Consider the following 25533-nt stretch of genomic DNA (forward strand, 5'->3'; position numbering starts at 1 on the left):
GAGAGTTACTTTTTTTTTTTTTGGTATGCGGGCCTCACTGTTGTGGCCTCTCTCGTTGCGGAGCACACGCTCCGGACGCGCAGGCCCAGCGGCCACGGCTCACGGGCCCGGCCGCTCCGCGGCACGTGGGATCTTCCCGGACCAGGGCACGAACCCGTGTCCTCTGCATCGGCAGGCGGATTCTCAACCACTGCGCCGCCAGGGAAGCCCGAGAGTTACTCTTAATATTCAGTTTCACCATCTTTAAAATGGAAATAAGCTTTATAAGGATGCAAATACTAAGTAGTTCCTACAGCTACTTTAGACAAGCTGTCTTTATTGTGTAAATTACACATCAGTTCATTTCTCCTTCTTTCCCCCCCACCCCTGTTTGCAATTTATATTATTGCCCTGGTTTTCTTAGTTTCTACAAAATCATCACTTCAGGTAATATCAACCCAATTACTCCAGGCCATGTTTGAGCAACCCTACACCAACAGTTCCCAGCCCATGTTGTGTTTGTATAGCAAGAGCTGCAAGGCATGTAGTCCTGGACAAATACTGACCTGAAGCAAAAGTTAATGTACCAATGACAACGGTTTATTAGAATAAATCTGATTATTAGCATTATTTTCTCCCCATTGATTTTTTTCTATTTATAAAAACTATAAATATGCACAGCATAAAATTTACCATTTTAACATTTTTAGGCGTACAGTTTGGTGTGGTATTAAGTACATCCACATTTCCCATTAATTTTTAAAGAGAAGACCAGCAAATCCTATTTTTTAATAGGATTGAGGGGGAGGGGCACTGGTGGGACTGAAAAGGTACAGTTAGCAGTAACAACCTGAAAATAAACAAAGGAAATGTCTACATTAGAGAAAAACTTACTATTTTAATCTACGATGATCCAAGACAGAATTTTACTAAAGTGCCAAGTTTTACAAAATAAATTTTTAGCTTCCTAGTTATACATCTCAAAATATAACATAATAAAATTCTGGAAAATCATGCATGAGAAAGCAAAAAACTTAGTCATCTTATTACTATATTAAAAGTATTTATTATACAGAAGTACAAGACTGAAGAAAATGCAAGTTGTCTACTAGATTTGAAATTGAGTGAATTTATTTTTAAAAGGAGAATAAAAGCCCAACTGGTTAGTACATAAAAGCTACAGGTTTATGTACCAAGCGTGGACAACAAGATTCCTACAAATTCGCCCAGCAAAGCAAAGCAGCTCAGTCTGACCCCAGCAAGGCAAGCCCTGCAGACGGAAGCCCTGACACACGGGCCGAAACTTTAGGCTAGACGTGAACAACTAGTTTGGGACCCAAGTCATATACAAGCCCATTTTGTTCATCTCTAAAAAGGAAATGCCAATAAGTCTAATCAGTGGATTTTTAGCTATGCCATACAATTTAACTTATTTTGAGGCACTGTTACCATTTTTATTAGAAATTTAACTACTTGCTGAGTGAGACATGTTAGAGATATGATTCAGGAACAGATCTGAAGCAAGTCCGATTTACATAAATCTGACCTTATTTGATAACCACTTGAAGCACTTAGTCATTTAACAATATTTACTGAGTGCCTATTTTAAGCACTCAGCATACACGATTGGCAAAACAGGCCAGGCCTATAGATTGCACATTCCAGTAAAGGGTTATTAATTAAATATCTTCCTGATGCTGTCTAATCTACCCATTGACTAAAGATTCAGATAATGGCCGAGAGAGGAGTAGGCAAAAAGAACAATTTCCTAACAGCAAGAAATAGGTCTTGAGTTGAAGGGGGAACTACGAAAAAGCACTTTTATAAAAGGACAGAGGACACTAAGAGAGAAAATGAGGATGAGTACACTTGATACAACTCTTCAGAGGCTGCAAGTCATCCTCTGCACTTGCCCCGTGGGTACTGCCTGCCTGTCAGCCCTCTCTGTTGGAGGTCTGCGCCACTATCACTACTGAATCTTCCACAACAAGAAAAGCACAGTAAGCAACGGCTCTGTGAAACATACCGTCAGCATCGTCTGAATCTTCGTCTTCGTCTCCATCTTTCGACTTCCTCTTAGAAGCGGGTCGACACCTGAGAATGTCCTGTGAGGACAAGTGACGGAAGTACCCTTGAGAGAAGAGCTCATTCTCATCCTCTTCCTCTTCCTCCTGGTCAATCTCAAACGTGGGTTCTAATCTTGGCATCGGCCTCTCGGAGTCAGAGTCTTCAAAAGGCTCATCTAAGACCTCCGTGGTCTCAGAAATGGTTTCTGTAACCACACTGCTATTGTGGTGTTTGCGCTTGCGGACTCGCCTTCTTCGGTGAAGAATTGGTTTCTATTTAAAAGAGAAAGGAGCATTTTATTTACAGTGATGAACGCTATCATTTCCGTTAGTAACATGATTAATGGTTTTTAAACCTGCTAGAATTTGCACATACAACAAAATGAGGAGGCCGTGTGCCAAAAGACATTTTGAATATTATTTCAAAATACTATAGTAAAAGAAAAAAAAATACTGTGGTAAAAAGATACTGTACGTACACAGTGTCCCAGATACAAAGTTACCACTGAATACAACTTTGTAAGACAACTGGACAGGCGGTGCCCGGAGGGCAGATGTTAACACTCCCTTACTAACAGTTCACTTAGGTTTAGCACCCTAGGGAAGCTGCCTATTTCAGAAATGACACAGTGGCCAGTCCCTTAACTTCTCTTTTCCTCAAAAGAAAAAAAGAAATAAAACACTCTTCGTCTCACAGCTCCACTGTGCAGGTCAGCAAAACCATCAGGAAGGCTGTACACCATTTTCACAGGCTATCCACGAAGAGTTACAGCGGAGCCTGGGAATCCGTACAGGTCTCCTTGGTGTCCGTGAGCATCCAGACATAACATTAACTCTGTTATTGGGACCTGGTACGTTAGGCACAATCTTGTACTATGGTTGATCTAACACCCTGACTCAGATGAAAGATATCACAAAACAATACTGTATCACCAAAACTGATCTAATTCAATCCCCTCATTCTAGAGAGGCCAGAGAAGTTACAGGACTTGCTTAAAGGTCATAGCCAGTCAGTACAGAAATGGCTGTAAAACAGTTTCTGACTCCTAGTCAAGTGAATCTCTTCAAAAACTTCAAAAGTATCGTACATAATCTCACTGCCTGTTATAATATTCTTTTTACACAGGGAAATAGCACAATTTTATTTTATAAAAAGGCAATAATAAGCCTAGGACAGCAAAGATATATTCTTCATGGTCACGTAACGAACAGCAGGTTAATCATTGTTTCTCCACTTCAAATTTACTAGTTTTCTAGTTGAGAACACAATTTTCAAACTAGGTTAAACATGGACTTGCTCTGAGGAGAAATGGCTGATCCTAGGACTGGGGTATGAAATACACAAGATGAACCCGGATCGTTTTATAGAACCAGAATGTAATAACGTGCTCAAAACAAAACAAACCAAAAAAACTTCACAATGTTCAGGGTGTGCATGTTAAAGAGACATAGGAGCAAAACTGAAAGAGTTCCTCATGGCCAAGGCTGGAACAATTTGAGCAACAAATTAGTAAAGTGGGTAGAACTGGATTATAACTTGAAGTATAAAGTAAATATCTATTGGGCTTCCCTGGTGGCGCAGTGGTTGAGAGTCCGCCTGCCGATGCAGGAGACACGGGTTCGTGCCCCGGTCTGGGAAGATCCCACGTGCCGCGGAGCGGCTGGGCCCGTGAGCCGTGGCCGCTAAGCCTGCGCGTCCAGAGCCTGTGCTCCGCAACCGGAGAGGCCACAGCAGTGAGAGGCCCGCGTACCATAAAAAAAAAAAATAAAGTAAATATCTATGAGTCCATACTGATATAAATAAATGCTTGAATCAAGAAACAGATGGGGAAAAATGGATAAATCTCCCAAGCAGAATTCCAAATAATTAACACGATGTTCTGCTCTTAGGGAGTAGAGCATAAACTCCCTGTATCTTAAGTGTGGGCTGTAGGCAGTAACTTCCTTCCAAAGAATACAGTACGGAAAAGAGTTTGAAAAAAGGAGGAACTTTACAGTAGAGAAACCTGACAAACCTGATACCTGGAGCCAGGCGACCGGAGTTAACGTGAACGTGAACAGTGAGAAGTAACACTGACAGCAAACACCCTTGCATTTGGTAAGCGGTACGGACTGACGGCAGATGCCCTTATATGATGTGATGAGAATGGCACTTTACCTCTGGGGCCTTCTTCCCCAAAACACATCACCCCATTTTACTATCGTAAGGGGCATTCTACAAAATCTAGCCAGTACTCCTCAAACCTGGCAAGGCCTTCAAAAACAAGTAGTCTGAGGAACTGTCACCAACAAGAAGGGAGCCTAAAGAGACATGACGACTAAACGTAAGGTGGTGTGATGGGGCAGGAGAGGACATTAGGGAAAATAGAGGGAAGATGAATGAAGTATGGACTCTAGCTAAAAATGCATCAGTACTGGTTCACTGTTTATGACAAATGTACCACACCAAGGTAAAAGGTTAATAATAGGGGAAACTGGGTGTGGGGAATATAGCAACTCTGTACCTTCTTTGCAATAAATTTGTAAATCTAAAACTGTTCTAAAATGGAAGGCTCATTCTTTAATAAACAGCCCTATCTTCTTTTTTTTTTAAGGTTCTGCCAAGGAAAAGAATGATTTTATTGCTCTGATGAAAGCTGTCACCTCACTCGCACAGAATGGCTCATCCAGAGAGCTGACACACTTCAGTCTGGCTGGTCTGCAGCACTGTTTAAAGTTCACTCCATAGCCTGGGAGATTTCTCGTATACAGATTAACAGAATTCACTGTCATCATCACAGCGTTTAGTAACGATCTGGCTATCATTCAACCTTCGCAGGATGATGAAATACAGTTTACAAAACATTTTTAAAAACAAAGTTAAGTCAAACCACTGGAGGGTTGGAGAGGAGAGCGAGAAGAGAGGACAGAGGACAGGGGAGACAGTACCACCTGGGGTGAGAAGAATGGCTTCACTCCGAGCATCATAACACAGGGCACCGTTACGCCCACTTTCCATCGAGCTGTGTAGTGGTTTCCTCTCCTTTTCTAATAGAAACATTTCTAATCTGTACATTTTGTTTGTTTGTGCTTGGCCACACTACATGGCATGCGGGATCTTAGTTCCCCAACCACGGATCAAACCCGTGCCCCCTGCGGTGGAAGTGCAGCGTCTTAACCACTGGACCACCAGGAAAGTCCCTGTACGTTTTTTTTAAATCCCGGAAAAGTCATACTTTGAAATCAAACCAGCAAGCTGAAAACAGTCTGTCAGCCCTTAAATAAGTTTATGACTTCTAAGTGAACTCCCGTGAACCAAAGAGGTCATGTGCACATTTCAGATGTTCACTGGGAACATCATATGCTACAACAGACTGAGGCTTGAAGCTGAAGGGCTAACACACTACGGATTAACTCCAGGACAGCACAGACACGGGCCCCACCTTCCGCTTCAGCGTGGGCTTGGTGAGGACCGGGGGCGAGCTGGATCGCGGGCTCTCGGGCTCCCCCTCCTCCTCACTGCTCTCGCTGCAGCCCCGCAGGAGGGCCCTGTCCCCATCGCTGTAGCGACCTTCACTGTAGCGACGGGGCAGCCTGTCGTGGCTTTCTGGCAGCCCACACTTCAGAGGCTCGGGGCTTTTCTTGAGCGGTCCTCGCCAGAGCTCAAGCCCCTCACTCGGTCTTCTTTTGGGACCGTCTGGCTTCCCGTCCTGGCTCGGCTGCTCCTGCGAGGCTGCTGACTGCTCCTGGCTTTCCATGTACTGTTCTTGGCAGGTCTCTGAGTTTTCCTCACAGTCTCCATACTGCTCCGGAGGAGCTGATGTTTCTTCCAAAAGCAGTTTCGAATCCTCGTCACCAAAGCGCTCCTGGGCTTTTCTGTTCTTCCTCCTCCAGCGGCCTCTCCGAGACGGCTGATTATTGGCAGGAAGACTGTCACGGGGAAGGACCTGTTTGTTCAAGCGCGTAGAACTGGCTGGTGCTGTAACTTCTGGTTTCTTTTCACTTCCTACTGAAGAATAAGAATCTTGTTCTTTGTTCTCACGAGATGCAGGCTTCCCCACCTGATTTTAGAAAATAAAACCATGCTGGTTAATTTTCAGTCTTATTTGGTTACATCTCCTATTATGACCTTTTAAATACTGAGATAAAAAAAAGAAAACAGCTTTAAAGACAAAGTTATTAATTATTTAATGGCTAACATAAATATCTCTTATGTGTTAGGCACTGTTTTAAATGCTATATGGGTACAATTCACACCAATCACATGAAGTATTATTATTATTATATCCCCATTTTACAAATGATGTAACTGAGGCACAAAAAATATAAGTAACTTGCCCCAGGTCATGCAATGGCAAATGAAGAAGCTGGGATATAAACCCAGACAGTCTGACCCAAGAGTCAGTGCTCTTAACTGCTATACAATACCATATTCAATAAACAAAGTGAATATTATTATTCTTATAATCTAGTAAATGTTAAATGAGATAGTTTATGAAATTTCTCAGAAACAAATTTATAAACAGAGGAGACAGACTCTGGGGCATGGGCAAGAGAAAGAGGATGCTCAAAAAATGAAAGAAAATGTCTGTAATTATTTTGACTTATTTTATTTTGAATATTTTATTTTATTTTGAAAATTACACTAAACAGGGGCATGAAACTTTGTTTATCAAAGGAGGACACAGATTTTTAAAGGATGAAAAGCACTGCTTTAAAAAGAAGAACAGAGACAAGTACACATCACATGAAGAAAAATATTGAAAATGATGTAATGTAGTACAGTCCCTCATTAACCCTTTAATGGCTAGAGACACTGAACTGTTTGGTGCTCTATTAGAAAACATGCATCTGTTTATTTCCTTAATGTTTTAAGGAAAATGTATCTTCATTTTATTTTAAACAATGGTCAGATTTAGATTCAATTCAGATTCCTCAATTCCTATATAGCTTCAAATTTAGCTGCTTATTGGCACTGTGATAAGCAATATTTACTCATAAGTAACATATTATAACAAATTTGAAGGCTTCCTAATGACACAAGGCTTAAAAATATAGAAAGAAGTAAACAAAACCCAGTCTTCCTGAAATTTCTATCACGGAAATAAACTCAGAAATTCTAATGTGAATTTACGGTGTTGGTTTAAGATATCATTATAGGTACATCACAAACACTCATGAAAACCAAAATATGCTCTTCTATCATCAACAACAGGGACCATTCGTGCCCTTACACTCGGCTCTAATTCTCCTTCCTGGCTCTGAGGCTCTTCCTGTTCTCCTTCCTCCTCCTCTTCCTCCTCCTCCTCCTCTTCCTCCTCCTCCTCCTCTTCTTCCTCTTCCTCCGAGACGACGGAATTGGAGACTATGACAGGAGTCCAGCGCAAACACTCTGGATCTACATCCACGGGCCGCAGATTCAGCTGAAGCTTTGCCATGTGATCTTGGATAAGTTTTTCCCGGCGGATAATCACAAATCTGAAACCAGAGAAAAGTTTATAGCAATCAACGATGCACAAGGAGTACCAAACAATGAATATGGAGCTACACCCTCAGAAAGCCCTGGAGAGAAATGCTTCACAAAAAGCCTGCCTGGGAAGACACCACCACTGAGATGGCTCAGAATATGAACTGGACAAAGACTTCACACTCAACTAGAGTGAGGGATGAGGTTGTTTCAGCCACTTCCCATTCTCACACTTCCCACCCTGCTACTCTCCTGTACTCTATCTTCTACTCTCCGTCTTTCTAGCCCAAATGCCTCCTTTCTTTGTGACCTTTTCTCAACCACACTAGAAAAGGGTAAGCTGTCTTTCCTTTGACCTGTATTTCTTTTGTCCCATTTGTATGGAAATTAATCAAGGGTGTATTTTATTTGACAACTATTTCTACAGTTGTTACTTCTTGTATTGTGAAGGAGCTCCCAATAAATAAAATAAAAGATTCGGTAGCTTAGGTCCAAAAGTTAGAAGGAAGACCAGAAAAAAAGTTTAAAAAAAATATGGTCAATAGTATAAAATACAGAAAGGAAAATGATGTCTCAGTATCACCAAGTACAGCATTTGTATTAGTTTATGTCCTTTAATTGATAATTTGGCTGTCCGATCCAAAACTTTCTACCTAATTATCTTTCCAAGGTTATACAAAGGGATGTGATACTCACTGGTCACTCCGGAAGTCCAGCATTCGCAGGTGGTGGAGTGTGGAAGTAATGTCTTGAGGGCAGATTCCGGTCAACTTACTTAACTTCTTAATGCTGATTTGCTTGTCGTTTTGGTGATAAAGGCACTCCAATATTACACTTTTCCAATAAGCCATGTAGGAAAGACGACCTAGATCGGATAACGGTTTCTCTGGAGACCCTGCTTGGCCTTCACGCTTTGATAACAAATAACCTAAAGAAACCCCCAAATCACAAATATGTCAGAGAGCCTAAAAGAGGGCAGTTTACAAAAATAACAAGCCCCTCTTCCACAATCAATCCAAGTATCATAGGCTATAATTTCAAAGGTAAATTCATTCAAGAAAAAGAACAAAATTACAAAATCACTTGAAAACAAATTTGCAGGAAGATTACACAATTTGTATACACCAATCATTAAGTTAGTATTACTATGTCTATAGTTAATATAAATCACACTGTTAGAATATTCGAACTGTTCAAAATCAGGACTTCACATTAATAGGCAAGAATGCTTTTTATTCAATGTACAAGGAGGGGAAACCACCCTTGCATGTTTTACTTCGACCGCTAGATGGCAACAGATCTACACGAATTGCACAATACAAAAGAATGCCTTTAGTTTTTACATAACCCTATCTATGAAGACTGCAGTTCTTCTGTGAGTGATTTAGATGACGATTTCTCACTTCAACCAAAGCTCTCCCTCACAATTATCTATCACCCTAATTCCTGGTGAGCAAGAATGTCAGTGTGCGAGTGTTACTGTGCATGGCGGTTTACTTTGTTCCCTTGTCCAGTGCGTGAGTTTCAAGAACAGGAAAAGAAAGGCATAAATTCTAAGGGAAATCAGTCTAAGAATGGTAATGTGGGAAAATACATTACATTAAAATAATGTTTTAAAAAAAACATACTGTAATCATACAATTATTAGTATATCTCAAAAAAATGACTAATAAATGCATAATAAAATATTTCCCCTAACTTTGCTACTTAATGGCATACATGTCCAATCATGAGTCCTATTTCAAAACAATATACTGATATTAAAGGAAATTATCTGAGTTTTACCCTCTACTATTAGTCGGAAAAAAAAAAACACCAAGAATATGTAAAAAATAACCAATGGCACATATTTCCAATAAAATATAGTCAGGAGTACAGTCTAAGGCCAAGAAGAATAAGCTTCATTGGTCTGCATGAGAATTAATACTAGTGATGTAATCATCTGATATTTAGAAGAATTTCCTGTATCAAAATCCTTAGTTTAGGGCTTCCCTGGTGGCGCAGTGGTTCAGAGTCCGCCTGCCGATGCAGGGGACACGAGTTCGTGCCCGGGTCCGGGAAGATCCCACGTGCCGCGGAGAGGCTGGGCCCGTGAGCCATGGCCACTGAGCCTGCGTGTCCGGAGCCTGTGCTCCGCAACGGGAGAGGCCACAGCAGTGAGAGGCCCGTGTACAGCCAAAAAAAAAAAAAAAAAAAAAAAATCCTTACTTTAACCATTACTTCTGAATGTATTCCTTTAAATATTATTTTTAGCAATTATCTGAGGGAAAATATGCCCTCAAATACCACTATTTTATAATCAATATAAAATTTACCTCAAACATACATTTATTTTCTAAGCAAGATTATCAATGTATAAAAACAAAATGCAGGGCTTCCCTGGTGGCACAGTGGTTAAGAATCCACCTGTCAATGCAGGGGACACGGGTTTGAGCCCTGGTCCGGGAAGATCCCGCATGCCGCACAGCAACTAAGCCCATGCGCCACAACTACTGAGCCTACGCTCTAGAGCCCGTGAGCCACAACTACTGAGCCCATGTGCCACAACTACTGAAGCCCACGCGCCTAGAGCCCATGCTCCGCAACAAGAGAAGTCACCCACAATGAGAAGCCTGCGCACCACAACAAAGAGTAGCCCCCACTCACTGCAACTAGGAGAAAGCCTGCACGCACCAACAAAGACCCAACACAGCCAAAAATAAATAAATTTATTTTAAAAAAACAACAAATTACAAGTTCCACAATAGCCTTTTTTTTAAGAACTGTTAGCTTTCAATTTTAACTCAAATTAAATTTTTTACTGTATCGTTTACTTCTAAAATTTTTAAAGGTGCATACTTTTAACCACTAGGTAGAGCCTGTAACTAAAAAAACGATGCACACACACACATTTTCTCAGATAACTGGGTAATAAAAAGAGGGCAGGTGCTGCACTTCGTTATTAGTACTAATTTCAGTAGTTCTACAGTGTTTTTAATATTGTTGTGAGATAGAACTAACTGCATAAAACAACTAAGTTCTGTTGTAAATTAATAGCTACAAATTAAAACTATTTGCTATAGATCACACAGAAGCTCATATCCAATATTTGCTATTTTTGAAATATTCACATGCAACCAAAAGAAAAAAATGTTCATGGTGTTAGGCTTTAAAGTTCCACTCAGCAGTATGACAAAAGATACAAGCAACCAATAAATCACCTGCAAATCTTTAAAAATACACACACACACACACACACACACACACAGAGTCCACAGGAAGAGACAATGAGCAATTATGTTACTACAATCCTTACTGAAATCGATGAGAAACCTGCCATAGCCCTTGCGTTGGTACTGGGGAAGAATCATTATACAGGAAACATTGTACTTCTGTTGGCAGTGCTTTTCCTGGCGGAGAAAACAAAAGCCAAGTTTTTGGTTGGTAAGACTAAACACTGATGCTAATTTTTAAGAAACAAAGACTAATAGTCAAAACCACAGCCCTGGTCCTTTGGGAATAGCAATGCACGTCAAGAAAAAAAACACCCCGCTGGGAGGAGAAAGGACACGGTTAAGTCACTGCCATTACCCACAAAGCAACCATACCAGGAGAATAAAAATATTAAATGAAATGACGCCACCCAACACCACGTGCAACTCAAAAACAGTACGTCAATGCCTGAGGTGAGCAGAGGAATCGGAGTCCCAATGGATCTGCAAAGCTACAAATGGTGTGTCAGTGTGGCACCCCAGAAGTGGGCCGATTCATCAATAAAGTTTCTTTTATTTCCCTTTTTGGTGCTACATAGGGTGGGTATAAATACACTTTTATAAAGCAAGCAATATATTTTAAATTATATTTAACTATTGAAACAGCATAATAACAGAACTAGGACTTTTCACTTAACTATCTTTATACACTTATTTTACCATGGGCTTGCTTACATGAAAGTACATCTTCTACATTGTTTGACTACAAAAGAAACTTATTTTTCTCCCCAAGAGAATGAAAAATTGAAGGAGAGAAAATACCCTTTAATAAAAAATGGCTTCCTAAAAATTCTTACGTCTATGCCTAAAATGCAAATTAGGAAGAGATTTAAAATGAGAAAGCACTCCGAGAGGTAATGACTGTTTCACGAGCTCCATCTATCATCACCATGGAGTAGAAGTCCTAGTAAGCTTTCCCTCTGGGTAAGCAGCAGTTTATGTTCCCAGCAGAGTACAGTCTGCTGAACATTACTAGGCACCTGCTGGTACCAGGTAAGTTTCTCAATGTTCCTTCTGTTTCCCTTTCCAGAAAGCTAGATGGCACCCAGAGGTTCTGCATCCTGTAGTGTCTCCTAGTGAGAACCAGCAAAGATTCGTTCAGATTTCCATACAAATTAAAAAAAAAAATTAAGCTGATATACTTACTTTAGAAAAATAGCCAACAAGGTGGCAGCCCTTGACATCATTCTGGGTTAGTACATAAAAAAGAAATGGCTCCACGTCATAATAGAGTGTTTTGTGGTCAAGAAACAATTTTGCCAAGAGACACAGGTTCTGACAATAAATGGTACTCACATTCCCATCAACCTAGAGGAAAAAAACAGACAAAATGGTCAGCAGGGTGTCTCTTTAGTTCTAGAATAACACACATCACAAACAAGCATCTGTGAGTACCCACAGTGCAGCCTAAGAGGAGCTGGCAGCTATTAGAACAAAATGGACCTGGAAGCTGTCCCTTGAAACGGCAGAGTACAGTGCCTGCTATTTAAAGACAACTAAATATATAAAACACTGCACTTCAACAATGCATGAAAAGTCTAGACAAGGAGGTAATGGCCAGTTTTAAAAATAGCACTTTTTGCTTTTATAACAAGATTGACTACAGGAATCCTTCAGATGGCAAGCTGATATGATATAGTTTTTAAAGTATTTAATTCAACAAAAGATCTAAATGCAACCTCTCTTCTAAAATACATATAAGTAAAGCAAGGTAAAACTATAGTTTAATCTGTGCCAGCAGCTAGAAGCAATGTAATCTGACTGCCATGATGAGATTTCCCCCAAATAAAGCTACTCAAGGGATTATTATCTATTGTCAGAAGCACCAAGCAGGTTCCCTAGGCAGCAACCTGGCAAGTGAGGTTATTTCTTGGACTCCGGTTGGCCAAGATCAGGAGGACTAGGCTATATAGTCCCAATACCCCTGTAATTCTTGGCATTGCTGGAGCCAGCTCTTTTATGAAAATGCCAACGATTGTCTACATTAGACCCAAAGACATTGACATTTCAAGACTGCAATTTCTTTAACAATTTAAGTAATTTATTGTACACCAAACCCTTTCCCTCCCCACGAGGTCAAGAGCTCCTCTATTCCTCACCTAAAATAAAGGCTCTGGGAAGATGAAGAAAGTGAGGGATGGAATAGTTCCTGACAATCTGAAATTCTTTCATCATAGTAATTAACAGACCTGAGCACATGGCAGGCACTCAATTAATACTTGGCAATTAAACTACAGAACTGAGATCAAGAAATTAAAAACCACTACTAACAACACAGAATCACAGATGTAGCGTAAGTCATACAACCATGAGGCAGTCAGGAAATATATTAAGATTTATTCAATATACAGTTATTACACATACCTCTACACAATACTCCTTTAAATAGAGCAGTAGAAATCTTTTCATTTAAGTGTCATATTTCATAGATTCTAAGACACAATCTTATCACATCTAAACATAAGTAAAATCTGTTGGCATTTAATAATCAAATGGAGTTTGATCATAATTAGCAGTACCTTTACCTTCTCAGTGGTACATAAAATAAGATATATTACAACTGATGTCTTTGATTCAATGAAATACAGAATAGTTTATTCAGAGATCAAGCTTGTGAACTTGGTACCACTTAGATTGGCCTAATTCTGCTTCTCCCTCATACAGCTGAATTACTGACTCAATAGTGAATGAACAACAGTAAAATAACATTTCCAAAAAAAAAATCAAGTTGTGCAACTAAACTACAGGTGGCACTGTATTTGAAATGGGTAGGAAGACAACTATTAAACATCTTCTACTTTACCTCAAAGACAGAAATGTTATTCTTTCTATAAATCTCATTAGCAGGAGGATGGAACCAACCACATTTCTTCATGTGCTGCTGTAGAATAGTTCTACTTTTCATATATTTTAGACAGAATTCACAGAGATACAACTTAGGCAGCCTGTAAAAAATAATTACACAAATAAGAGGGACTTATATAAGACTTTAAACTTTCATCACTATTCTTTTTTGATTCTCATTACTAACCAGGTAAAAAGGTAAAGAATGTATCCTTATCCCCATTAATCAAATGAAAAAAAGGAAAAACAAAAACTAAAGATAAAACTAAGTTGAATAACAGGATCCAACTCATTAACAGCAAGAAGGCAGGGGTGAGAATCAATTCACCCAATTCAGTGCTCTTCCTATTAGACTAATACTTTGCAGTCTTTTTAAGTTACCCACGGGACAGACATGAAAATCTCACCTTCTCTACTCCTTGATAATCTCCAGTAAGTAAAAAGTAAAGTCTACATTGAGAACACACCAATAAGTGAAGAAGATTTTGTTACACTATCTATTCTTTCTTCCTTTATTTGATCATTCACTCATTAATTTCAGAAAATGAATATTTATTGAATACTATCAGGCCCCTGTGCTAGGTACACTAGGTACAAAGTACTGAGTAAGATGGACATATAGCAGGTATTATAAAAGCAGATTTTGTATATCTTTTTAAGTATAAAATTATAATATGTTTTTTCCAAGTTAGGGCATACTATACTACCTCGTTCCTTCTACCCCTGAAATTCTGGCTTTCTCTCTAGTTAAATATCACATTAAATCCTGCAACTCAAAAGTCTATTTTTCAAGGTGAAATAAAATTTCAATTTATTCATTCACATGTGCTCTGTTATAGTCATATCATTTATATTTATTCAACAGTCTTGCTATTTTAGCCATAGTTTAACAGGATTTCTTCCTTATAATGTCCCTTTTATGAGGAACTAGGCAACAAAGTGACGAGATCAGTTCATAAAGTAACAGAAGGAACATAACCTAAACTAAAACCCAGTGGCTTTTATATGTATTTTAGTCTGAATTGAGAAGACCCCCAATGGCTCTCTATTATAAAATATACACCCCATGTATCCTCAGCACAGAGGCTTCCCTGCATCCTGAACTGTGTCCAAAACTGGTAAGCACGCCTTGGTAAGCTAAGATCTGATCCTACATGAAAACTGCATATGTGAAAATACTGGATGATATGACAAAAAATATAATCCAAATAAAATACGGTATCTTCCCTCATATAAATAAGTACTGAGGCTGAAGGAAATTTAAAAAAAAAAACAAAAAACCTCATTAATTTAGTTGCCATCAGTTTAGATAGCTATGCTTTAAAAAGATTAATCTGAAATTAAAGAAAAAGTAGATTAATGTACAAAAATGTTTGCTTTGTTAACGTGTGACAACCATAACTATTTTTTCAAGTGCTACTTTAGAAGCAGCTTTTGAAGCATATTTATCTGAAAACATCTAACATTCAGCTAAAGCCTTTCCCAGGTGTATTACGGAACACTAGTTCTGTATACACTTAAGTGTTTCATGCTCAAGTAAAGTGGGAAAAGGCATGTGATTAATTCTTTCTTCTCCCTTGGGGATTCACAATGTGTATTAATTCCTTCTCTACAATCCCACATCTTATTTTTAAAACTGCCATTCAGCACACTAAAAGCTTCCATGGAACTGTTGTGGTATATAATATTTCTAAATGTCTACAATACATAACACAAAAATAATATCTAATATTAGTCAAACTCGAACAACCCGAAATTATATCATTAGTACAAAAATAAGCCATTCCAAAATAAAGTACTGAGTGAAACAAATAATGACTGACATTACAAATAAAAGAAGCAAGAGCCAAGAGCATAGAAAAGAAAGGCTTCCTAGGCCACTCTGCTTATTTCCTTTGCATGCTGCCTCAAACTACTCAGAGAAGGAACGACAGCAGGATAAATAGCTTTTTCCTTCTTTACCACCAGAACTAAGAAAACCTCAAAATGAAATGGCCCCAGTTGTATACTTCATCATCTAATGTGGGCACTAAATGTATAAACTGAGTCTCAAAGATGACCCACAACTGCCAGCCTGTCTTCCTGAATATCTTGGATTTTGAACAATTTCTTCTTCAAAGGAAGGTGGAAGAATGAGGTTCTCCCTATAAATGTACTTAATGCCATCCCCCTCCCTGCAACTGCTCTACTACTTACCTATTCTTTACCTGTTCTAAATTCTCAATGAGCTATGTCTAGAAAAGACAAAAACCCTTTGAAAAGATACATGAACCTCAATGTTCATAGCAGCACTATTTACAATAGCCCAGACATGCAAGCAACCCAAGTGCACATCAACAGAAGATGTGGTACATATACATACACACCCATATACATACAATGGAATCTTACTACTCAGCCATGAAGGATAAACTATTGTCATCTGCAGCAACATGCATGGACCTAGAGAATATCATACTAAGTGAAGTCAGACAGGGAAAGACAAATATTTTATGGTATCACTTATATGTGGAGTCTAAAAACAAATACCAATGAATCTACATACAAAACAGAAACAGATTCACAATCACAGAAAACAAAGTTATGGTCACCGAAGAGGAAAGGGAGGGCAGAAGGGATAAATTAGGAGTATGGGATTAACAGATATAAACTATACATAAAATAGATAAGCAACAAGAATCTACTGTGTAGCACAGGAAACTATATTCATTATCTTGTAATAAGCTATTGATATAATGGAAAATAATCTAATATATATCAAATTATTTATAATATATATAAATATATATAACAGAATCACTTTGCTGTACACCTGAAACTAATACAATATTGTAAATCAACTATACTTTAATAAAATAAATAAATAAATTCTCAATGACCAATTTTAACTTGTTGCAACATGAAGGTATTATAGAAGAATCCTTGAGTATAGGTTCAGTGTGACAGCTATATATTACAAATAAATATTTCCTACAAATGTGAATCTAAAAACCCTAAAAAAAATTCTGAGCTTTTTGAAATAAGAAAGTAAGAGACAGAGTGATGGAGGGAGGGAGGGAGGGAGGGAGGGAGGGAAGAGAAGAGAGGGCGAGGGGGAAGGGGGGAGAGGAGGGAGGGGAAGGGAAGAGAGAAAAAAACAGTGACTTTTCCAGGATACAATAATGACAAATGCCAACTTCAAGCTTTTTACTTGGAATAGCAAGATGTATGGCATTTTATTGATTATTTTTTTAAAAACTTCACTGGGCTTTATTATGTGAAAACTAATAAAACAGAAGCAAGCATAATATGATCTAGTTTATTCTAAATCAGTTCCTGCTGAAAACATTTTTAAAGCCTCCTACTTATTTTTCTTTCTTTTTTTTTTTTTATTGAGGTATGGCTGATGTACAATAAGTCCCAGGTGTACAACACAGTGATTCACAATTTTTTAAAGTTATACTCCATTTATAGTTATTATTAAAATATTGGCTATGTTCCCTGTGCTGTACAATATGTCATTTTAGCTTATTTTATTTATTTATTTTATTTATTATTTTTGGCTGCGTTGGGTCTTTGTTGCTACTCTACGTTGAACTCCATGGGCTTCTCACTGCAGTGCCTTCTCTTGTTGCGGAGCATGGGCTCTAGGCACATGGGCTTCAGTAGTTGTGGCACATTAGCTCAGTAGTTGTGGAGCCCAGGCTTAGTTGCTCCGCGGCATGTGGGATCTTCCCGGACCACAGCTCGAACCTGTGTCCCCTGCATTGGCAGGTGGATTCTTAACCACTGCACCACCAGGGAAGCCCTCTTATTTTATACATAGTAGTTTGCACCTCTTCATCTGCACCACTATCTTGCCCCTCTCCCTTGCTTCTCCCCACTGGTAACCACTAGTTTGTTCCCTGTGTCTGTGTCTATTTCTTTTTTTGTTACATCCACTAGTTTGTTTTACTTTTTAGATTCCACACGTAAGTGATATCATATAGTATTTGTCTTTGTCTGACTTATTTACTAAGCATAATACCCTCCAAGTCCATCCATGTTGCTGCAAATGGCATTATTTCATTCCTTTTTATGGCTGAGTGGTATTCCTTTGTCATATGTACATATATACATATACACACACACATAGATAAAGAAGATGTTATACATACATAACATCTTTATCCATTCATTTGTTGATGGACACTTAGGTTGCTTCTGTGTCTTCGCTATTGTAAACAATGCTGCTATGAACAATGAGGTGCATATATCTTTTCGCTTTAATGTTTTTGTTTTCTTTGGATATATACTCAGAAGTGGAATTGTTGGATCATATGGTAGTTCTATTTTTGGTTTTTTGAGGAACCTCCATACTGTTCTGCACAGTAACTGCATCAATTTAAATTCCCACCAACAGTGTACAATGGTTCTCTATTCTCCATATCCTCGCCAACATTTATTATTTGTAGATTTTTTGATGATAGCCATTCTGACAGGCATGAGGTAATATCTCATTATGGTTTTAATTTGCATTTCTCTAATGATTAACAATGTTGAGCATCTTTTCACATGCCTGTTGGCCATCTGCATGTCTTCTTTGGAAAAATATCTATCCAGGTCTTCTGCCCATTTTTAAATCAGCTTGGTTTTGTGGGTTTTTTGTTTGTTTCATGTTGAGTTGTATGAGCTGTTTATATATTTTGGATATTAACCTCTTATTGGTCATATCATTTCAAGTATTTTCTCCCATTCAGTAGGTTGTCTTTTCATTTTGTCAGTGGTTTCCTTTGCTGGGCAAAAGCTTTTACGTTTAATTAGGTTCCATTTGTTTATTTTTGCTTTTGCTTCCTTTGCTTTAGGAGACAGATCCCCAAAAAACTGCTGTGATTTAGTCAAAGAGTGTTCCACCTATATTTTCTTCTAGAAGTTTTATGGTTTCAAATCTTATCTTTAAGTCTTTAAACCATTTTGAGTTTATTTTTGTACCTGTTTTAAGAAAATTGTCTAGTTTCATTCTGTGGCATGTAGCTGTCCAGTCATCCCATCATCATTTACTGAAGAGACTGTCTTTTCCCCATTGTACATTATTGCTTTGTCATAGATTAATTGACCATAAGTGTGTGGGTTTATTTCTGGGCTTTCTATCCTGTTCCATTGATCTGTGTGTCTGTTTTTGTGCCAGTACCATACTGTTTTGATTACTATAGCTTCGTAGTATAGTCTGAAGTCAGGGAGCGTGATGCCTCCAGCTCTGTTTTACTTTCTCAAGATTGTTTTAGCTATTCAGGATCTCTTGTGTTTCTACACAAATTTTAAAATTTTTGTTCTAGTTCTATGAAAAATGCTGTAGTAATTTGATAGGAACTACACTGAATCGGTAGATTGCCTCGCATAATATGGTCATTTTTAACAATAATAATTCTTCTAATCCATGAACATAGTATATCTTTCCATCTGTGTCATCTTCAATTTCTTTCATCAATGTCTTAATAGTTTCCTGAGTACACGTCTTTTACCTCCTTAGGTAGGTTTATTCCTAAGTATTTTATTCTTTTTGATGCGACTGTAAATGGGATTGTTTCCTCAATTTCTCTTTCTGATAGTTCACTGTTAGTGTACAGAAATGCAACAAATTTCTGTATATTAATTTTGTATCCTGCAACTTTACCAAATTCATTGATGAGCTCTAGAAGTTTTTTGTGGCATCTTAGGATTTTCTATGTATAGTATCAATGTTATCTGCAAACAGCAACAGGCCTTGTTTTGTTTTTGTTTGTTTGTTTTTTGCGGTACGCAGGCCTCTCCCGCTGCGGAGCACGGGCTCCGGACGCGCAGGCCCAGCGGCCATGGCCCACAGGCCCAGCTGCTCTGGGGCACGTGGGATCTTCCCAGACCAGAGCATGAACCTGCATCCCCTGCATCAGCAGGCGGACTCTCAACCACTGCGCCACCAGGGAAGCCCAACAGCAACAGTTTTAATTCTTCCTTTCCAATCGGGATTCCTTTTATTTCTTTTCCTTGTCTGACTGCTGCAGCTTGGACTTCCAACACTATGCTGAATAAAAGTGGTGAGTGAGCACCCTTGTCTTGTTCTTGATCTGAAAGGAAATGCTTTTGGCTCTCCATAACTGAGTATGAAATTAGCTGTGGACTTATCATATATGGGCTTTATTATGTTGAGGTATGTTCCCTCTATGCCCACTTTCTGGAAAGTTTTTATCATAAGTGGAAGTTGAATTTTGTCAAAAGCTTTTTGTGCATCTACTGAGATGATTATATCGTTTTTCTTCTTCAATTTGCTAATGTGGTATATATCACACTGACTGATTTGCAGATACTGAAAAATCTCTGAATCCCTGGGATAAATCTCACTTGATTATTGCTTACAATCATTTTAATGTATTGTTGTATTTGGTTTGCTAGTATTTTGTTGAGGATTTTTTTATCTATGTTCATCAGTGATATTGGCCTGTAATTTTCTTTTCTTGTGGTATTTTTATCTGGTTTTGGTATCGGGGTGATGCTGGCCTCATAAAATGCGTTCAGAAACATTCTTTCCTCTGCAGTTTTTTGGAATAGTTTGAGAAGGACAGGTGTTAACTCTTCACTAAATGTTTGGTAGAATTCATCTATAAAGCCATCTGGTCTTGGGGTTTTGTTTATTGGGAGTTGTTTTATTACTGATTAAATTTCATTACTGGGAATTGGTCTGTTCATATCTTCTATTTCTTCCTGCTTCAGCCTTGGGAGACTGTAAATTTCTAGGAATTTTTCCATTTTTTTTGGTTGTCCATTTGATTGGCATACAATTGTTTGTCATAATCTCTTATGATCCTTTGTATTTTAAAAGCCTCTTACTTTATTAAAACCAAGCCTGCTGGGGTGACACTGTTAGTCTAAAGGGAATAATCCAATAAAACTCCAGGGAAAAGCAAAATATTTCTTCTAGTAATAGTACAAATGGCTGCAGTTCTCTCATTGAAAAGATATTATCATATAGGTAAAACATTAGATCACATGAAATGAAATGCAGTTATTGAGATTATGAATATTCCCTGCCCTAAAGCATACTGCTGGGTGCTGCTTTCTGTCATCTTCTTCCTGAGAGCACCTCGGTCTTGACTATCAAGTTGGTGTATGGTCACTGTGATTAGCTGCATAGTGTCATACTTGACATTTTAAAGTCACCTATTACATGGACACCACAGTCTATGAAGTCAGGACTGGGCTGCAGCTTACTGTTTCCCTTACTTCTAGGATGATGCAAATATTCTTCCTAGAAATTCCTACAATACCTTCTTGGCTTTTGAACATTGTCCAAGATAGTAGCAGTTTGTGTGACTTTTATAACAGGTCAACTTGTAGTAAAATTTTAATACAATAAAAATTATATCAAATACTACTTAAGTCAAAGACTATGGTACAAGCCATCTAAGATCAATCTAGATATCAATGCTATATGGAGTAGTGAAGCACAGAGGTTAAAGGTTATGACTATATGGTAAGAGAAAAGTGGGATTAAATCCTGGTTCTGCCACTTATCAACTGTATGGTCTTGAATATGTCTGCTGGGCCCTAGGCTGTAAAACAAAGAAAGCAATATCCACCTCACAGAAGTATTCCAGAGATGTTTAGTCCAGTAGCAAGCTCAGTGAATGGTAACTATAGCTGCTATTATTTATAATTAATACCATGAATATTTTTATTCTCCTTTCATCCATTTTACATCATCATTTAATGGTCATTCAAGGACTTCAAGGATGCTGTTCTTTAGTAACTGGGGCTGTACATAATCTACACATCAAATCAAGTCAGGAACAGGATCAAAGTGTAGAGCAAGGTTCCTAAGCTACTCAGTAATGTGGGAATCTGCCTTCTTACGATCTTAATATGATCTTGCAGCAAAGAGGTCATTAAGAAGCTAGGCTCTAAGCAGCTCAGGAGTAGAGGCTATCCCATGATCACAGTTCCTCTTGCCTCTAGCCCATCAATGTCATGTTTTTAAAGGCAGAGCAGGACCCTCTATGGACCTGTCTTCCATGTGTGTGGATAACATGGCCCTGTTGCAGAAACCTAGGGTTAAAACTCTGGTTTCTATTTTTCAACATCTGAGACTTAATCATCCTGCTCCAAATGAAGCAGCATTATTGCTTCATTGCTGTTGTTTCATTTTGCTTTGTATTTTTTTAAGTCATGGATGCAGGATTACTTAACATACACTACGCACACAAACATCTGAATATTATGGGAGGCAATGCATAATCCCACTTCCCAAAAGATTTTTCCTCTTGTGATCGTTTTTGTTTTTGCTCCAATTGTCCTATTTTGCATGCTTTAGGATTTGGAATTTTTTAAAAAGTGTTTCAAACCTTTAACAACAAGAAAATAATTTGAAGTAATTTAGCAGAGAATAATAGTCATTAACAAAGTAAAAATACAGGTTTATTATTTGGAAAACGTAAGATCTCTAAACATTATAGTCAACTCAGGTTTAAAAGAACTCAAAAGTGAAACAAACCTAAACTCATTTTAACTAGATATGTGGTTTTCTAACAATGTACTTAAAATTATGGATAGAAAAAGATTATAATTATCGATACTAAAGAGCTTATTAAATTACAGAATATTTTCTGATGCAAAATTCAGGGAACCCTCCAAAATGGTGGATACGGAAATGAATAGAAAATGTCTAAAATTCTACTTAAGAAAGTTGATGAATTTTACAGTTCTTACCCTATTGCTGCTTTCTATTACAATTCCTATTATACTTTTTTGGTTATTTATTTTTATGCTGGCAATGTTTGTTCATTCTTTCACTGATAACTAATCCCCTCAAAGCTGATTAAGAAGTCACGTTCTAGTGACAACCTCATCAGAACAAAAAGCACATTTTTGATGAGGCTTAATATCGTAAAATCAACAACCTCACGGTTGGGTCCATTCTCATCTTCTCTCTATCTCCATTCCTTAGTAAATGGAGTTCCTCTCCTCCCCTTGAGGGGAAGAGAGAAGGTGCCTGTGGTTCCAATCTCTGCACTACAATCCCTGGAACAGGTGACACGTGTTGAACAAGCTTTCTTTTTTAAGTGAAGCACTCTTGTGCTTTGGACAGCTCACTTAAAAATGGCAATAATTTATTTTAAATTTATTTTAAATTACTATTACTTTAAATAATAATTTATTAAAATAATTTATTTTAATAAAGGAATTAATTCCTCAACTTTGTTGTTCTTGATCATGCGATATCCTGGCTACCCAGAACTCCTGAGGAGGAACTTGCACTGAACACCTGTGTTCTATAGGTAGTTGAGAAATTTCCTTCCCTCTTTCAACATATATACATAAAATAATATATAAATATAATTTAATCTTTTTAACAAACTCAGATTGTTGTTCTTCCATGAAATAAACAGAATGCTGCCTTAAAGATCTACCACAGAGTTTAGGGCTAACTGACCCTACAATAAATGGGTCTCAGTTTGCTGTGTTTCATGAGCTTTATGTTAGTTTCCTGGAGTTTTGCCTTCTCTCTCTCTCTCTCTTTTTCTTTTGGTCACTGAGGTCTAGGTCTGTAAGAACATTCTCATTCTTATTTTTCTATTTGTTAGACTTGGAAACCAGACAAGCAAGTTATTAAGTTACATGGAAAGAAAAAGTTTAAAAAAACACTGAGTTCTAGTTTTTTAACAAATTATACTGGCCTATTCCCAGCTTCTTAGAAATAACCCATATTAAAGAACTGTGTATACTGTAAAGCACTAAATAAATCACTGTCAGTATAATTATTTTGGCTAACATTTTAGACAAACCATGTTACTAGATAGGTAAGAAGTTATGTAATGAGTACTCTGAATACGTGTTTAACCCACAGAGCACCGTAATTTATTATTCCTTACAACACTCTGCTAAATGGGAAACTGAGGCATATGTAGTTTATGGATTAAAGAAAGAATTAATATGACTGCTGTACTTCAAATGGTAGGCCAGTATTTAATTTTTTGACCAAATGTTACTTTAACTTTTAATTTCAACCCTAAAAGAACAAAGTAATAATAACTGACATTATTGGGCACTCACCATTTTGAAGTGATTTACATATTTCAACTCATTTAATGTTCACAATAAACCTCATGAAGTAAGAATTACTGTTATCTCTATTTTACGGATGAGGAAACTGAGGTACCAAGTAGCTGGGTAACTCCTAAGGTTACGAAGCTTATAAATGTCAGAGTTGAGTCATGAAACAAATCTGGCATGCTGCCTTACCCCAAAAAGCTGGTGACTGACCAGTTTTTATATCTAGAAACGCAAGCCATTTATATGTAATATTTGTCCAATTATTCCTGGGAAAACAAATTATTTACTAAGTTTGTTAAATTATAAAAATTTAAATAAAAGGCTATTCAGTGAAACTTTATTTATAGTTAAAAATAAGAATCTCCCTTAAAAAAAAAATTCTTAGTGTGAGGTATGAAGGCAAATTTCTCATAAACAATAAATGTTCCCCTTTCATTCTGACCATGTGTCGGGTTTCCAATCTTAAGTAACAGCTTTTGGACAGGTTACAGCAAAGAAAATCTAAAGCCAACTCAGATTATATGGCTGCCAAAGTAGCTGCTATTATAGACATTTAAAACCAACCAGTTTTTTCAAATGTAAGAACATGAACTGCATTACAGTGTCTCCAAGATCCCTACTAGTGCTGAAGTTCTATGAATCTAAGAACAGAAGGTAAATGGCCTCTTAAAACATACCTTGAGTATTCTTGAGGATATGGAGAAGAGTACCAGGTGTGGATTTCATACTTCCCAAACTCAATAACAGAGGGACAGCGGACTTGTGGATCAGGGGGACCAGTCACTCCAACTTTCTGTGCAGTGAGAAAATACATTAATTACATAAGTTAGCTAAATTAAATACACTGAGACAGATAACAAAACCAACAAAACAAACAAAAAAAACCCCATCTGAATCTAAGTGTCACCTTCTCAGGATTCCACAGGAAGTTAAAAAGCCAGGAACAAGCTAATAAGTTTTGAAATAAGCTGTATGATTCTTTAAATAGAGCATCCAAATGAAGAATAAAAATGCTAATAAATCTCTTAGAACCAAATGCAGTTGGTGACATTGCAGTTTCCACATTTAATAATACTGTGGGGGCTTCCCTGGTGGTGCAGTGGTTGGGAGTCCGCCTGCCGATGCAGGGGACCTGGGTTCGTACCCCAGTCCAGGAAGGTCCCACGTGCCGCGGAGCAGCTGGGCCCGTGAGCCATGGCCGCAGAGCCTGCGTGTCTGGAGCCTGTGCTCCGCAACGGGAGAGGCCACAACAGTGAGAGGCCCGCGAACCGCAAAAAAACCCAAAAAAACAAAAGAACAAAACAAAACAAAACACCTCACTCCTTAATCACTTAGTTGTTAAAGAGACCCTGCTGGCACTTGGGGATATAAAGTCAGGGGTGGGGAGGAGTGCTTGCTGCCCACTGGCCGAGATCACATGTATTGTGTCCCAAATGACAGCAACGGCAACGGCCTACTAAACATGTGAGCATGTACAGAAAGGAATCATCCTCCGGTTTGTGAAAACAGATATTAAGGAATATGACAAAACAAGTAAGAGTCTTCATTTTACACCGCCCCTAAAATTCCCTTCTTAGTGGCTTTTAATAGGTTTAACCAAAGAAAGTAATACTCTGTTAAACACATACTTTTATCCCTTTTTATCTATCTTCTCTTCATAATTAAAATAATTTCTATACCACCATCCCTGCAATAACCAGAACTACACTATCTAAAAAAAGAATAACTTGTAAAGCGTTTAGGACTTCCACAGCAGCAGTTCAAATATAAGCCACTACTTATGACTACAAGGATCAGGTTTTAACCCTTAAATTCAAGGGGAATTTGATGTGCCCTGCACCCAATATAACAAGATTCATATATGTATACATGTATATAGGCATACCTCGGAGATAATGTGGATTCG

General features: G+C 38.0%; 1 protein-coding gene across 3 annotated transcripts in view; it reads right to left on the reverse strand.

Moving 5' to 3' along the window:
- KAT6A (lysine acetyltransferase 6A) overlaps nucleotides 1-25533 on the reverse strand; it is a 102443-nt gene that overhangs the window by 3012 nt on the left and 73898 nt on the right. For 2 of the 3 annotated variants that reach the window (XM_059049495.2, XM_059049494.2), the window contains exons 9-16: nucleotides 24305-24420; nucleotides 13546-13687; nucleotides 11889-12050; nucleotides 10787-10880; nucleotides 8188-8419; nucleotides 7259-7502; nucleotides 5468-6085; nucleotides 2006-2318 (exon numbers count right to left, since the gene is read on the reverse strand). In XM_059049495.2, the coding sequence (XP_058905478.1) occupies nucleotides 2006-2318; nucleotides 5468-6085; nucleotides 7259-7502; nucleotides 8188-8419; nucleotides 10787-10880; nucleotides 11889-12050; nucleotides 13546-13687; nucleotides 24305-24420 (1921 nt within the window). Of the gene's footprint in view, nucleotides 1-562; nucleotides 830-2005; nucleotides 2319-5467; nucleotides 6086-7258; nucleotides 7503-8187; nucleotides 8420-10786; nucleotides 10881-11888; nucleotides 12051-13545; nucleotides 13688-24304; nucleotides 24421-25533 lie in introns of those variants that run through there. The other variant, XM_067022314.1, reaches the window with a different exon arrangement.

This window comes from Kogia breviceps, chromosome 20 (genome assembly GCF_026419965.1).
Source record: "Kogia breviceps isolate mKogBre1 chromosome 20, mKogBre1 haplotype 1, whole genome shotgun sequence".
NCBI classification, from domain to species: domain Eukaryota; kingdom Metazoa; phylum Chordata; class Mammalia; order Artiodactyla; family Physeteridae; genus Kogia; species Kogia breviceps.